Source organism: Plectropomus leopardus, chromosome 18, assembly GCF_008729295.1.
Source record: "Plectropomus leopardus isolate mb chromosome 18, YSFRI_Pleo_2.0, whole genome shotgun sequence".
Lineage (NCBI taxonomy): Eukaryota > Metazoa > Chordata > Actinopteri > Perciformes > Serranidae > Plectropomus > Plectropomus leopardus.
The window spans coordinates 10,212,045-10,225,381 of record NC_056480.1 but is presented as its reverse complement, the minus strand read 5'-3'; the positions used below and the strand labels follow the sequence as shown (position 1 = coordinate 10,225,381).

The 13,337-nt window shown below is 44.0% G+C and overlaps 1 protein-coding gene and 1 non-coding gene across 2 annotated transcripts; both read left to right on the top strand.

The window, feature by feature from the left end:
- The first annotated feature begins 240 nt into the window (after window positions 1-240).
- On the top strand, window positions 241-12,984 carry znf687b (zinc finger protein 687b). The gene is given in 11 exon segments (XM_042506560.1): window positions 241-291; window positions 2,545-4,875; window positions 5,993-6,288; window positions 6,368-6,552; window positions 7,955-8,131; window positions 8,276-8,438; window positions 8,740-9,090; window positions 9,413-9,491; window positions 9,494-9,512; window positions 10,179-10,266; window positions 11,178-12,984. Coding segments are annotated over 10 exon segments (4,287 nt in total). The 5' UTR covers window positions 241-291; window positions 2,545-2,558; the 3' UTR covers window positions 11,790-12,984.
- Window positions 8,483-8,618, top strand: LOC121958341. Its single transcript, XR_006106828.1, has one exon. It is a non-coding gene; the product is annotated as a small nucleolar RNA SNORA13 (small nucleolar RNA).
- Window positions 12,985-13,337: the final 353 nt, after the last annotated feature.

Genomic DNA, 13,337 nt, shown 5'->3' with positions numbered 1-13,337 from the left:
AGTGGAGTGTCCCTGGTCTAGTGTGACTGACAGTGCTGTGATTGGGAAAACAAAACGGTATGTTTTACACAGACACCTATTCCTCGTGCGGTTTTAAAAATAGTCCGATGAGGACATGTATTAATGTTTACATGTCATCCACAGTTGAAATAATATACGTGTCGTTTGCAGCATCCTCCATGCATTTTTCCAGCGCTATCTCAGCCTGATAGGATGTCTCCGGTCACGTGACGGGAAGCGCAGCATTTTCAGCTGAAATCGAGCTAGGATAGTCGGGAATCGCACATCCAGGTAAACAATCAAAATACATGAAATATTAAACCAAAATCCACATCCCTGCCATCCTCTTATGTGACATCGTCGACCCTACGATCACCGGATTGTTACCGCTTTCAAACCATACCTCAGCAAACCGCTCCAGTTGCTTTTTTTTTAATGGCGATGCTAGCTAGTTAGCTAAATGACCCCTCTCTGTCTTGGCTGGAGCTCAGCGGCCAGCTAGCCAGCCTCAGTCGGGGAGGAATAACGTTAGCTCAATATAACCGACGCTGCTATGAGACGTTGTCCCGGTTGAACTGGCTCTCAAACGATCACTGCTGCAAAACGTAGCATGCACTGATAACACTATTGAAGCGGTGTTTCCCATTCATAGCAAATTAGTGCTGGACCTGTCACCAGAGGAAGGGTTGGTTGCCGTAGCTAGCGCGCTAGCTGGCTAATGCTAGTGCAGGGATAGCTCAGCTAGCTTCCCAGATAGCAGGTTAACCTGCTGTAGCTTGATAGTTTGTGTCAAAGTAAGATGCATGCAAGACGTTTCGTCCACATGATTTACTGCTAAAATGCAAACATTTTAAAGATCATAACGATTTCAAATGTTGCATATTGATGTTTTTGCAGCTGGCGTTATGCTAGCAAGACAAATGATGGACAACAACACAGCCAGATTCATGCCAGTGTATTTTGCCTCCTGCAGCTACTGTAACTATATTAGGGTTTTCTCTATTGTATATACACAAAAATGAAACAGTGCACTCAATTCTGAAAAATTAAACCTCGTGTATCAACAACAGCACTCCAGACTGCTAAACACTAACCACAATTTCAGTGTTTTTATTCAAATAGAAATTCGAAATCACATCTTTGCAAAACACTAAGCTCAGATTGCATCATTTAGCACACTTAATTCACCTGTAAAGCACTGACCTGTAAAATGCCCCACTGCAATTACAAACTCATCTCATCCATGTCTCACTTGTTCAAACCAAGCTTGCAAAACGCTTTAACCATGTGTTAGAGCTTAAAAGAGGTCTTCATCTGACCTCTTATGTTTGTTTTTTGTTTTTAGGGTTTTTTGGAGAGGGGGTGTAGCAAAAAGCAGCATTGATAATAGAGCGGATGGCATTCAAAATAAAACAAATATTTTGCAGCCAGTTAAGTCAGCTGAACATTATATATTATAATAACAAATAAATATTTGCTCTGTTACATTTTTGTATTTGTGTGCTGATTACATCTCCAGAAACACAGTCTAAACATTTTCTTACTGTACTGTAGTGTTTCTTGTTTGACTTGTTTAACTGATTATCAGTATGAGATATTTCTATGATAACTGTGCGTATTGTTTTGGTGGAAAGAATCAGTTTTGGGAAGAGAAAACATGCTTTTGAGTGTAACGAAGAGACTTGTTGAGATTTGACAAAATAGTTAACTCTTTCCAGATTTGTGTTTCGAGTTTCAAGAAACTGAGCTTAAGTTTCCGTTAATGTATTGTAAGGGATCGGGAAAAACTGTAAAATGCTGATGTTGGAGTCACCGTTTTATTTGAGAAAAAAGTCTTGTTTCTCCTTTGAGGCCAGAAAAAGACTGGTCGCTGCTACGTTTTTACCCATGCTGGATTACGGCGATCTGTTGCACACGTGTGCATCTACACATTGCTTGCACATGTTAGATACTGCATATCATAGTGCACTGACATTTGTTACAAATTGTAAAGCTCTCACTCACCACTGTACACTTTATTCCAGAGCTGGCTGGCCATCTTTGACCTTTTAGTAGGCTCAGTCATTGGTACTTGTTTATTTATAAAGCCTTACTGGGTAAACTCCCCTCTTACATTTGCAATTTGATTAAACAGAGATCTGATTGCAGCTTTAGTCTGCAATCTCAAGAGTTTTGTTGTCTGTTTTTTGTGCACAGACTAAGCTGGGAAAGAAAGCTTTTATTTGCTTTGTCCCTCTCACTTGGAATAGCCTTCGAAAATATTTTAAACTACAAGAACTGGTCTCTCTGCCTGACTATAAAGCTCTCATTGGTACAAGGGTGAATGAATTGGTTGGTATATTGTGAGTTGGTGTTTTAAATATTTCTGCATGTAACTGTATATTCTTCTATGTTTTTATTGTGGTTGTCATTGTTTATTACTCTTTCTTATGCTGCTGTCTTGACCAGGTCTCCCTTTAAAAAGGAAGAACTTAACTTACCTGGTTAAATATGGGTTTAATTTTAAAAAAAGAAACAAAATGTAATAAATATGTGTTTTTACAGGAGTTCTTCCCGGTATGGGGGACATGAAGACCCCAGATTTTGATGACCTGTTGGCAGCATTTGACATTCCTGACATTGATGCCAAAGAGGCCATCCAGTCTGCACCAGATGAGGCAGAGGGACCCCATGGAGCTGCAGGTGCACCTCTGGGAAAGTCAGACAGCGTGGTGGGCTCATCCTTGAGACCGCCCAGCCCCCCAGACCCCCAGGCGGACACCTCAATTGTTAGTGTGATTGTGAAGAATAAAGTGCGCCTTGAGGCCGTGGATGGAGGGGAGGGAGACACAGACCAGGACCCTATTGATGTGATCGCAGGGGTAGATGTTGGTCCTAGATTAGGAGCATGTGCGCCTGGAATGGCTGAATCGGAGGCGCTCAACCACAACGGTTTTGGGGCGTCTGGTGTCTCCACGCCCCTTCCTCTCAGCCAGACTCAGTCTAATGGAGCGCCGTGGTCAATAAACACCCCCAAAGTGTCTTCAGAGGCAGCAGGTGCAGCCAAGGCTCACAAATCAGGCGGGAACATTTTCAACAGACTTAAACCGCTTGTGGCGCAGGGGTCTGGAGATCCAGTGGGTCGGGCCAGGAAGATGCAGCTTCTACAGCAGCAGCACCAGCAGCAGCAGGATACAGGTCAAGAGAGGGCAGACGGCGTCAAAGCATCATTACCGTCATCTTCCTCTCTGTCAGCTGGGTCGTCTCCTCTGGCTGCAGGTGGCGCCGTCGGACTAGCGTCGCCTTTTTTCCCCCCATCTAAGCCCCTGCTCCCCACTCCACCCTCTGCCCTCTCGTCACACCCACTGCATTCATCTCAGCCTTTTAACGGAGCGCCCAAAGGAGGCCCTGCTGGATTTCAGCACCAGCAGATGGAGGAGGATGATTCTGACCCGGATTTGGGGAGTCCGCTGGTGATCCAGGAGAACCCAGACTCCCCGACTTGCACTCAGCTGAGCCGACGTTACAAGTCCGACTCAACGCAACCCACGTCCTCTGCTGCATCGCATCCTAAACCTGGGGACACTCCCTCAGGGGCGACTTCATCGACACCCCAATCTGGTTCAACAGAGAGTCCGCAGCTGGAGGACAGGCATCCCGAACACGTCATAGAGGAGAGAGATTCACCAGAGAGTCCTGAACCCGAGATGCCAAAATCAACTGCTCAAGTCGCAGCGAAAAGGTGCTCCAGCCCTGCGGTGGCGTCCACTCCACCTCCTTCTGAACTACGAGAGCCCAAAGAGGAGGAGGAGGAGATGGAGGTGGGGAACGGGATAGAGAAGGCCGCTGACGGCAAAGCTGACAAGGAAGAAAACGGGAGAACAAGTGAGGAGAAGATGGAGGTAGATGATGGAAAGCCTAAAGCTCAGTCCACTGACGGAGCAGAGGCAGGTGTTGCTGCACCTGCTCCTTCTGGAGCTCCAGCCCGACCCCTTAAAGTCAGAATAAAAACAATTAAAACCTCCACAGGTGGAATAACCAGAACTGTCACACGGGTAGCGCCCAAAGGTGGTGCTGCAGGGAAAGGTTTGGACCCTAAAGCGCAATCTGGGGAACGTAAGACGTTAGGAAACAAGGCCCAAAAACTTGAAGCTTCCCCCGGTCACATGACGACAACCTCCCAGAAAGTAAGTGCTCTCAATGCTCTGCCTGTGTCCACACTCGCGGCCAGCAGCGTCATGCTAGCTGCCGCCACGAAGGTCCAAAACAAAATGGCTGCATCTGACAAGGCGAAGGTTTCTGCCACCGCTGTCAGCATCACTAAATCAGCTGCGCTGCCTGCAACTCCCGCCGTGGCCTCCTCTCCCAAGTTCTCAGTTGCTGCTGGTGGGATCAGTGTACGCACAGCCACTAATAAGACAGCTAACGGAGGTAGCAGCACCATCATCGGCGGCACCCTCCAGCCAAACAAACCTGCCTCCATCGTCAACAGCACGGGTGCCGTCATCTCCCGCAGTCAGTCGAGCCTGGTGGAGGCTTTTAACAAAATCCTGAACAGTAAGAACCTTTTGCCGAGCTACAAGCCCGACCTCTCAGCACCACCTCCACCTGAGTGGGGTCTCCCGCTCCCGGCCACAGGGTACCGCTGCCTGGAGTGCGGAGACGCTTTCGCCCTGGAGCGCAGCCTGGCTCGACACTATGACAGACGATCACTCCGCATCGAGGTGACCTGTAACCATTGTGCTAAGAGGTTGGCCTTCTTCAATAAATGCAGCCTGCTGCTGCATGCCAGGGAGCATAAGGAGCGTGGGCTGGTCATGCAGTGCTCACACCTGGTCATGAGGCCTGTCACTGTGGAGCAGATGATTGGACAGCAGGACATAACACCTATAGGTGGTAAGAAGAGCTGCAACTAACAATCATTGATATATCATTTCAAGCTGTAAGTGGTAACGTTAATAAAAAAATAACTTTATGTCATTTTTTCTGAAACTGTCTTTATCCTGACAGTAGTGCATGAGACAGATCAACTGTGAAAAAATCATGTTTCTCTGCCTCCTCATAATGCTCCCAATGACATTTACAAGAATCCACCATGATTCAAAGCAACCAATCAGAGCCCAGAAATCTGTGTTATCTGTTGTGTCACTCACCGCTTGTGATTCAAGTTTCTGTTACTGCATTGCCTTTTTCAAATGTTTTTCAGAAACAAATTTTAGTGTCCTGTTTAGCCATAAAATAGGAAATGGGAAACAAAGTAACAAAATCTTGACTCATAATTGATCAGCACTGTGTTTGACATTCAGTTCACAAGCAGTGATTGACATGATTAGCAGCTGCTTTACAGACTCCTCCGCTCAGACAGGTTGTTTTCTTTCAGGCCTAATGGACTTTTGCAAAAGCCATAAGGAGCACTATGGGGAGGACAGACGTGATTTCTTCACTAATTATCTGTCTCGTGTACTACTGTGTGGAAATAGTCATAGTTTCAGTAAATATATCAAAAATGTTTTTATGTAAAAGTTACTGTAGTTGTCTTAATTTTGTGTTTGGTCTATAAAATGTTTGAAAATAGGGAAAAACATTCATTACAATTTCCCTGAGCCCAGGGTGATGTCTTCAAATTCCTTTTTTTTTTTTATGAACGAAGAGTCCAAAACCCAAATATTTTCAGTTTACTACTACAGAAAATAATTTAAAAAAAAACAGAAAATATTTATTTTTGGAATTTTTTGTTTAACAAATTGCAGACAATTAATCAATATAGTTTTGCTGATTAATTTTCTGCTGAATGACAAATAATTTCAGCTCCACATAATATATTTTTATATCTGTTTGAGTAGAGAGTGTTGAAAGAAGTACACAAAAATAAGTAAGAGTTCTCAAGTTAATGTGTGACTTCATAAGTTCGCTTGATAGTATTTCATAAAATGAGAAAATACTCGTCTTTTTCCTTCATCTCCATTGACCGCATCCCATCTGTCTCTTCTGATTTCCACCTGTGGCTGACCAGGCCTGCTCTCCTCTTCGTCCTCCTCTCCTCCAGTCTCCTCTCCTAACACCACACCCGGGGGCCCCGCTGTCTCCGCCAACTCCAGCCCAATGAAGGATGCTTCATCTCCGGCAGCGGCTCAGCCTCGGCCGGTCCGCCGCACACCTCAGGGCCCCCAAGCGCTGATGCCTCTGCCTTGCAAGAAGGCCGAGGGTCTGCAGTACAACAACTTCAAATGTCCAGAGTGCCAAACACAATTCTCTGGAAAGGCTGAGCTGGTCACCCACTTCCAGCAGATCAGAGCTGCTCCAAACTCAGTGAGTCCGTGTTTCAGGCTGCTGATAACCTGCCGCTTTGAAACGCTGGTGGTCACTGATTTTTTTTTTTCTATTTCAGACATGTACGCAATGCTCGCCTCCCATGATGCTGCCCAACTCGTGTGCCGTGTCCGCCCATCAGAGGATCCATAAACACAGAGCGCCTCACGTCTGTCCTGAGTGTGGTGGGATTGCCCGGCAGGCCAGCTTCCAGACTCACCTGGAGGAGGCCTGCCTGCACTTTGCCAGGCGCATTGGATACAGGTATGGAGACACTTCCCAAAACCATCATTACGACCCATCATCATCTGTAACGCTTTGCTAAATGATCATATAGTAGAGCTTCAGCTGGCCTTTATTCAATACCTCAACAGGAAAGATTGCCAAATATTAATTTATCATTGGCCAGGTTCTTAGATGACCCAGAGTATTAAATGAAAGAAGCAAAGATAATTGAGTTCTTCTGGTAAAGCTATCTTTAGCTTTTAAAAAGCCTTATTTCATTTCTAAATTTAAAGTGACTTTCTACCCCCAAATTAAAAAAATTCACATTTTTTTCTCTCTAAATCTATCAATTACTTACAGTGCCAATTAATCTCTTGATTATTTTCATGGTTAATTAATTATTTGTTTGATCTGTAAAATGTCTAAAATTAGTGAAAAATGTTGATCAGTGTTCCCTAAAGCCCAAAATGACAATGTCAAATGTCTTGTTTTTTCCACCAGCCAAAGATTTTCCATTTACTGTCAAAGAGGAGTAAAGAAACTATAAAATACTTTCAACTGGGAAGCTGGAATCAGAAAACCTTTTTTCTCACAAAAAAATGTACATGTACGTGCATCTCCTGCTAAGCTCCCCTAGCACCGCAGAGCTAGGTGGATGCCGTTAATGTTTACATCTCAAGCTGGCGAGAGCACGAGCCCCTCATCCATGAGTAGATGCACGCTTCCGTCGGCACGGTGATTCGGTTGGCAGGTGTAGTTCGGTAGAAAGAAAATAGCTCATACATGAAACTGCTCACAACAAGGTCTGTGGATCATCTTGAGTAACTGCGTCATGATTTCTGGAGGGATTACTGTTGAGTATTTCAAATGTATTTTTTTGACACCACAAGCCGAGTGCTGTCGAGTTCCATTACATTAAAAAGAAAGCAGACATGTCTCGGCTGATATCTCCAGCACTCTGCAACTTACTCCAAAACAATCTAGACTGATAAATAGCATTACTGTAAGAGGAAAAATATGTATTTTTGATTTGCGGGGTGAACTGTCCCTTTAAGAAAGTTAAGATTGACAGATCTTCAATTTATAGAACTACCTTTATAGATCTGAGAGAATCCTCACACCATGTAGATTTATTGTTAGTAACTAGTTGGTGGCTGATGAAGACTTTCTTATCGTCATTTCAGTAAATTGTAATTGAAAAAATAGCAAAATTTTCAAGTTTGTTGAAATATTTTCAGCCATTGTTACATCTATTATTTGCAACTTGTGTATTTTAGCTTTTTTGTGCTATAGAAGTTACGTATTTGTTTGAAATGACTCATTTTGCTGTTAATGTTTTTTTTAATTGGATGCAGAGTCTTAAAAATTACCATAGACGGATATCAAAATGTTTTTCTATCAGAGCTGTTTCTCATCATGCTGTGTGTCACATCTTGTCCAGGTGCTCGAGCTGCCAGGTTGTGTTCGGAGGGTTAAACTCCATCAAGTCCCACATTCAGACAGCTCACTGCGAGGTCTTCCACAAGTGCCCCAGCTGCCCCATGGCCTTCAAGTCTTCCCCCAGCGCTCAGAGTCACATCAGCACCCAGCACCCGACGCTCACGGGAGGACAGGCCAAGTATGTTTACTACTTCTACCAAAAAAATACATTTTCAACAAACATGTAGAGCAATGTCTTCAGAGGATGTTTGGAAAATATTGTCACAAATGTGGGAATAGATCCCTAAAATAAGAATTCTTCTGTTTTTTCTTCCTTTTGCAGAATGATCTACAAGTGTGTGATGTGTGATACAGTTTTTACCCAAAAGCCCTTGCTGTACATGCACTTTGACACTCATTTAGCCAAGCAGAAAGTGCATGTGTTCAAGTGTCCCGACTGCACCAAGCTCTACGCCCAGAAAGGATCAATGATGGAGCATATTAAGGTGCATTTTCTCATGAGGAAATATAGATTTTAGACATAAAGTTTTGCCTTTTTGTGTTGCCCATTCATTGCTTTCTATGGTGAATGTGGTGTCAACAAAGGCATACAACAATTTCTTGGATCGGCCTTAGCAAGGTCCCTCCCCGGTGACCTTGTCCTAAGTTCTATACCAAGTACAGTATTTGTTTTTGTGCCAGAAATTAGTTTATATGAGTAAGATTATGTTTTTCTGTGCCGCTTTGATTAATTTAGCATTTTTAAAGGTAAATTAATTCATTCTGCATGCTCTGTATGCCTCTCAGACGGCTCACAGAGGACCCTCCGCCAAACAGACAGAGTCTCAGTCCGATGCATCTAACCCCGCCTCAGCCCCGGCAAACACATCCAGCTCCTCTGGCCTCAAATCAAAATCCTCTGGAAAACCTGACAACTCAGACGGAGAGGACTGGGGTCGGGAACAGGAGGAAGAAGACGAGGAGGAGGAAGAGGATGATGATGAGGACGAAGACTACGAGGCTCCAGGGGGTAACTCAGCCGCCTCGGGGGGCGGAAGTCATCCCCCCGCCCAAACTGAGTGGACCTGCCCCCAGTGCCAGACCACCTTCACCGACAACGAGGACTATCTGAGTCACGTGAAGATGGAGCACGGCAAGGTGTGACCTGCTGTTATTTAATCTGACAGTGTTGAATCCAAAGGTTACAGTTACAGCATCAAATCTTTTGTGTAGCAATTTGTACTTTGTGGATGGGAGATGACGCCCACTCGTGGATGGCAAAGCAGTAAAAGAATCACTGGTACTTAGAGGGAGGCTGTTGTTAATTTCCTGTGTGCACTGCAGCGCATTTGACTGAGACTCAATATGTTTTTATCTCATCTCTATCTGCCCTGTGTGTGTGTGTGTGTGTGTGTGTGTGTGTGTGTGTGTGTGTGTGTTGTGTGTGTGTGTGTGTGTGTGTTTGCTGCCAATTCCACAGTTCCCTTGTCGTATTTGTGGAGGCACGTTCAGCACTTCATCCAGCCTGAGACGTCATGAGCGTGTCATTCATGAGGGCAACAGAGAGTCTTCCATTGCCAGTGAGTTATTTCAGCCTTCATCAAATACGTTTTCTAGTTCATCAGACACAGACTTTTCTTTATGGTTTATTTGAGAAGGACAAATACAGTATACATAGAGAACTGCATGACAGTGTATCAGAGAATTTGTTGCTGCAGCTAACTTCCGATGCTTGTCTCTCAACACATAACTATTATTTCCCATTTTCAATGTTTTGCTGAAAAATAAATCGCTGTCTGATTGATTATTCAGGCATGTTAATTGGTAGAGATAGACTGATATATTGGCGTACTGCATATATATCGTGTATGTAGATTCTTTCATTCATTTATTTATTATTTTGTAGCCATGCCAAATATATGGCCCATCGCACATTAAATTTCAAGACACCATTATTTACATACATCCTCCAGTCTTACATATACAAAACATGTGGGAAAGGAAAAAAACAAACTAAAAACACGCTAAAAACAACAAAAAACAGCGCTAATTTATATGTTAATATGTGTACTGCTACCTCAGTCTTCAAGCATCTTCCATATTTACAAATATATATTTTTTAAATCAATTTACATGTTGTAATCAGATTTTTAAAACTCTGAAATCAGTCAGATTACATAATTAAGGCCTAGACTCTGACCTGCTAATCTTATATTCTGATTTAACCCTGGGTCTTTAATTTTCAGATATTGCACAGAAGGAAAACGCACCTTTGGTAGTCGGTTCTTACTGGACAAGCATATTCGGCTCCATCACAGAACCACAGATGGACAGGTGAGTGAAGACAGTGCAGTGTAGTTCTCTCTGTTTCTGGACATCAATAGGCTTTATCTGTGTCCCAGTTACATACTACAACTTATACTGCACGACCTTCTGTTATCACAAAAAAGTGAAGTCTTTTGTATTCTAACTGCAGAAACAGTATACTGTGACCATTTGTAGTTACAGTAGTTTATACTCAAGACAGTAAAAAGTGTAATGTGTAAAAATGGCAAAGATGTTTCTTTATTTTGTCTATAATTTTTTTTTTCTTGTGTTTTTTATAAGGTGTGCTGGCAATGTAAGTTATACGTTTTATTTGTTGTTAACTACAGGTGATATGGAAATGGGACAAAACAAAAGTATCCATCAAAATTCAAACCAATCAGCCACAACAATAAAATCAGCATTTGTGCAAAATGCCGGACTGCAGAGGTCCTGCGTCTGTGCCTCAACAGGTCCCACTGTGGATCAGAATTAGCTCTGACTTGCCGAGGCATAGACACAGGACCTCCAGGGTTCATCACCTTCCACAAAAGCTCAATCAGATTAGGATCTGTGGAATTTGGAGGCCAGGTTGACGCCTTGAGCTCTTGGTCACATTCCTCGGGACGTTCCTGAGCAGTTTTGGCGATGTGTGTTGTCCTGCTGGCGCAGGCACTGCCATGGGGAGTGCCATTGCCATGACGGGGGTTATTTTTTTCTGCAACAGTGTTTGGGTGAGTGGTTTGTGTCAAGTGGCATCCACATGAATGTCAGGACCAGAGGTTTCACAGCAGAACGTTGCACCGAAACAAGAAGATCAATATTATTCACTTCACCCCTCAGTGGTTTTATGTTGTGGCTGATGGGTGTAAATTCTCCTTGCGCTTTTTGCTTGATTCGTTTATCAATACTTAAGTCTCTCTCTTTCTCTGTGTCCTCAGGACAGACCCATGACCAGAAAACGTGCAGCCACAGGAGGAGAAGGACCGGGCAGTTCCTCAGAACAGGACGGTGAGGGCGGACCTCCTGGAGGCAGAGCGGGAGACGAGGATGAAAACGCCACTGAGGACGGTGAGGAGGGGTCTGCAGGTCCTGCAAAGAGAACCAGGGCGTCCATTGCGTCGGCATCGTTGGCACCCAGCGAGCTTGAGGAGGAAGACAACGTTTTCCGCTGTGTCCCGTGCGGCTTTTCAACCGAGGACGGGGCAGAGTTTCAGCGCCACATCCCCCAGCACCGGGCAGACACAGCCTCTTTCCAGTGCCTGCAGTGCGGCGTCTGCTTTGCATCAGCCGGCTCTCTCAGCAGGCACCGCTTCATCACTCACCGTGTGCGGGACACCCAGGGCGACGCGGACCGCAGCACCCCGCGCGCTCACGGCTCTCCTGACGGCTCGCCTGCTGGCTCCCCTCTGGCGCATGGCGAGGACGGAGAGGGCAATATGTGCTGCAAGGTGTGCGGCCGGCGATTCGACAAGGCCTCGGACCTCAACACCCACTTCAGGACCCACGGCATGGCCTTCCTCACCGCACACAAGACAGACAAGCCCCAGTAGAGGAGGGGGTGACTGACAGATCTACAACGAGGAGTCATGACAGAGGTGGGAGGCTGTAGAACATGAATGTTGATCCTGAGATGAAACAGCTGCTTCCTGTGCAGTTTTTTTTAGCCAACATAAACTGTTCCACTCTAATCTACGGCACCTCTTCTGTGCGATTGTAACTGCATGTTTGATCATGTTTCCGGTCACTTAACAGAACACACCTGTGATAGACTCTCGAGCGGGAAGGCTCTCAAACAGCCCCGAGTAAAGCATTTATATATCAGCCATACTGTGTTTAATACGTCTTGTCCTTCCATCTCAATCACTCTGCACTGACTGTAGCCACCTGCCTGTTTTTAAACATAACACACACAAACACATCCCACTGTACTCCTGACAGCTGTAGTGCCCATATTTTTGTACCTAACATTGTTCGTGGTATTCATACTCGTTCGCCTCAAGCTCATTTTTCTGGCGTGAGCTCAGTTTTAACGTCTTAAAACTGATTTCAAGCTAAATTCTCAAGAAGCATGAAGAGGAGAATTTAACACTGATTTTTATGTTGCTATAATATTTATTTATACGAAACACATCACTGCTGTTGGTATCCGTGAGTTGGTTGCGTCGAATCATACTAGATTTGGTTTACCTGCAACAGAAACATGAGATAAGAATCTCTGGCGGTGTTTTATTAGGAGACGAGGTTACTGGAGGTCTGTAACCTGTGTAGTGTGAATAATGTGTGATGTTGTTAATCGTTAAGCTAGAGGAAGAAGAGAGGTCAGGCTTCCTGCCAGTAGTATATGTGTACGTTTTGCCATGTAAATACATATTACACTAAAAGAAAGCGTTCTGGTTTTAGTAACTTGCTATGATAATGTGAATACGTATAGTATTTGTACTTGTACTGTTCCCTTTTTTTCCAAACAATTTGAAGTTTAAAAGAATCCCCCCCCAGAGGTAGCTATACATTGTAATTACAAAGCAGAGGGAGAGCGCGGGGGTCGTGTTGTCTTAATGTGTATGAATACAAATGTTTATCTCTTTGAGACGGTTCTTTTTTATCTACAGAATCAGTGCTTGCTGTACTCACATTTCTTTTTGTATGTTTCAAAAACAGCCTTCATGGTCACACGATGGAGGCCTAAGAGTGGATTTTCTTTTTTTTTTTTGTTTGTATCTTTTATATGTCATAATATCATATTTATATAGCTCAATAGTGGAAAACTTCATGTCATTTTCTTTTCCATGGTTGTGGTCTGCTTGCTGAAATGCCATACACTTTCGTGCTGTTTCAAAATAAATGTGTAAAAGAGACGATTTACTCTTGCGGCAGCTTCATCTGCAGAGTTCAGGGTTGGATTTACTTGATAAATTGGACTGTTTTTCAGTTTTCCGTTCATATTGCATTCAGATGATTGATTACATAGTGTAGGTTTTTCTGAAAGCTTAGGGATATGGACGAAACGGAGTAGTACCAATGTAAATTGTAGGGGCAGCGTAGCGTAGCTCAAGCCAGACACAATGATTATACTATGGACAGAGTGAATCAGTAATATA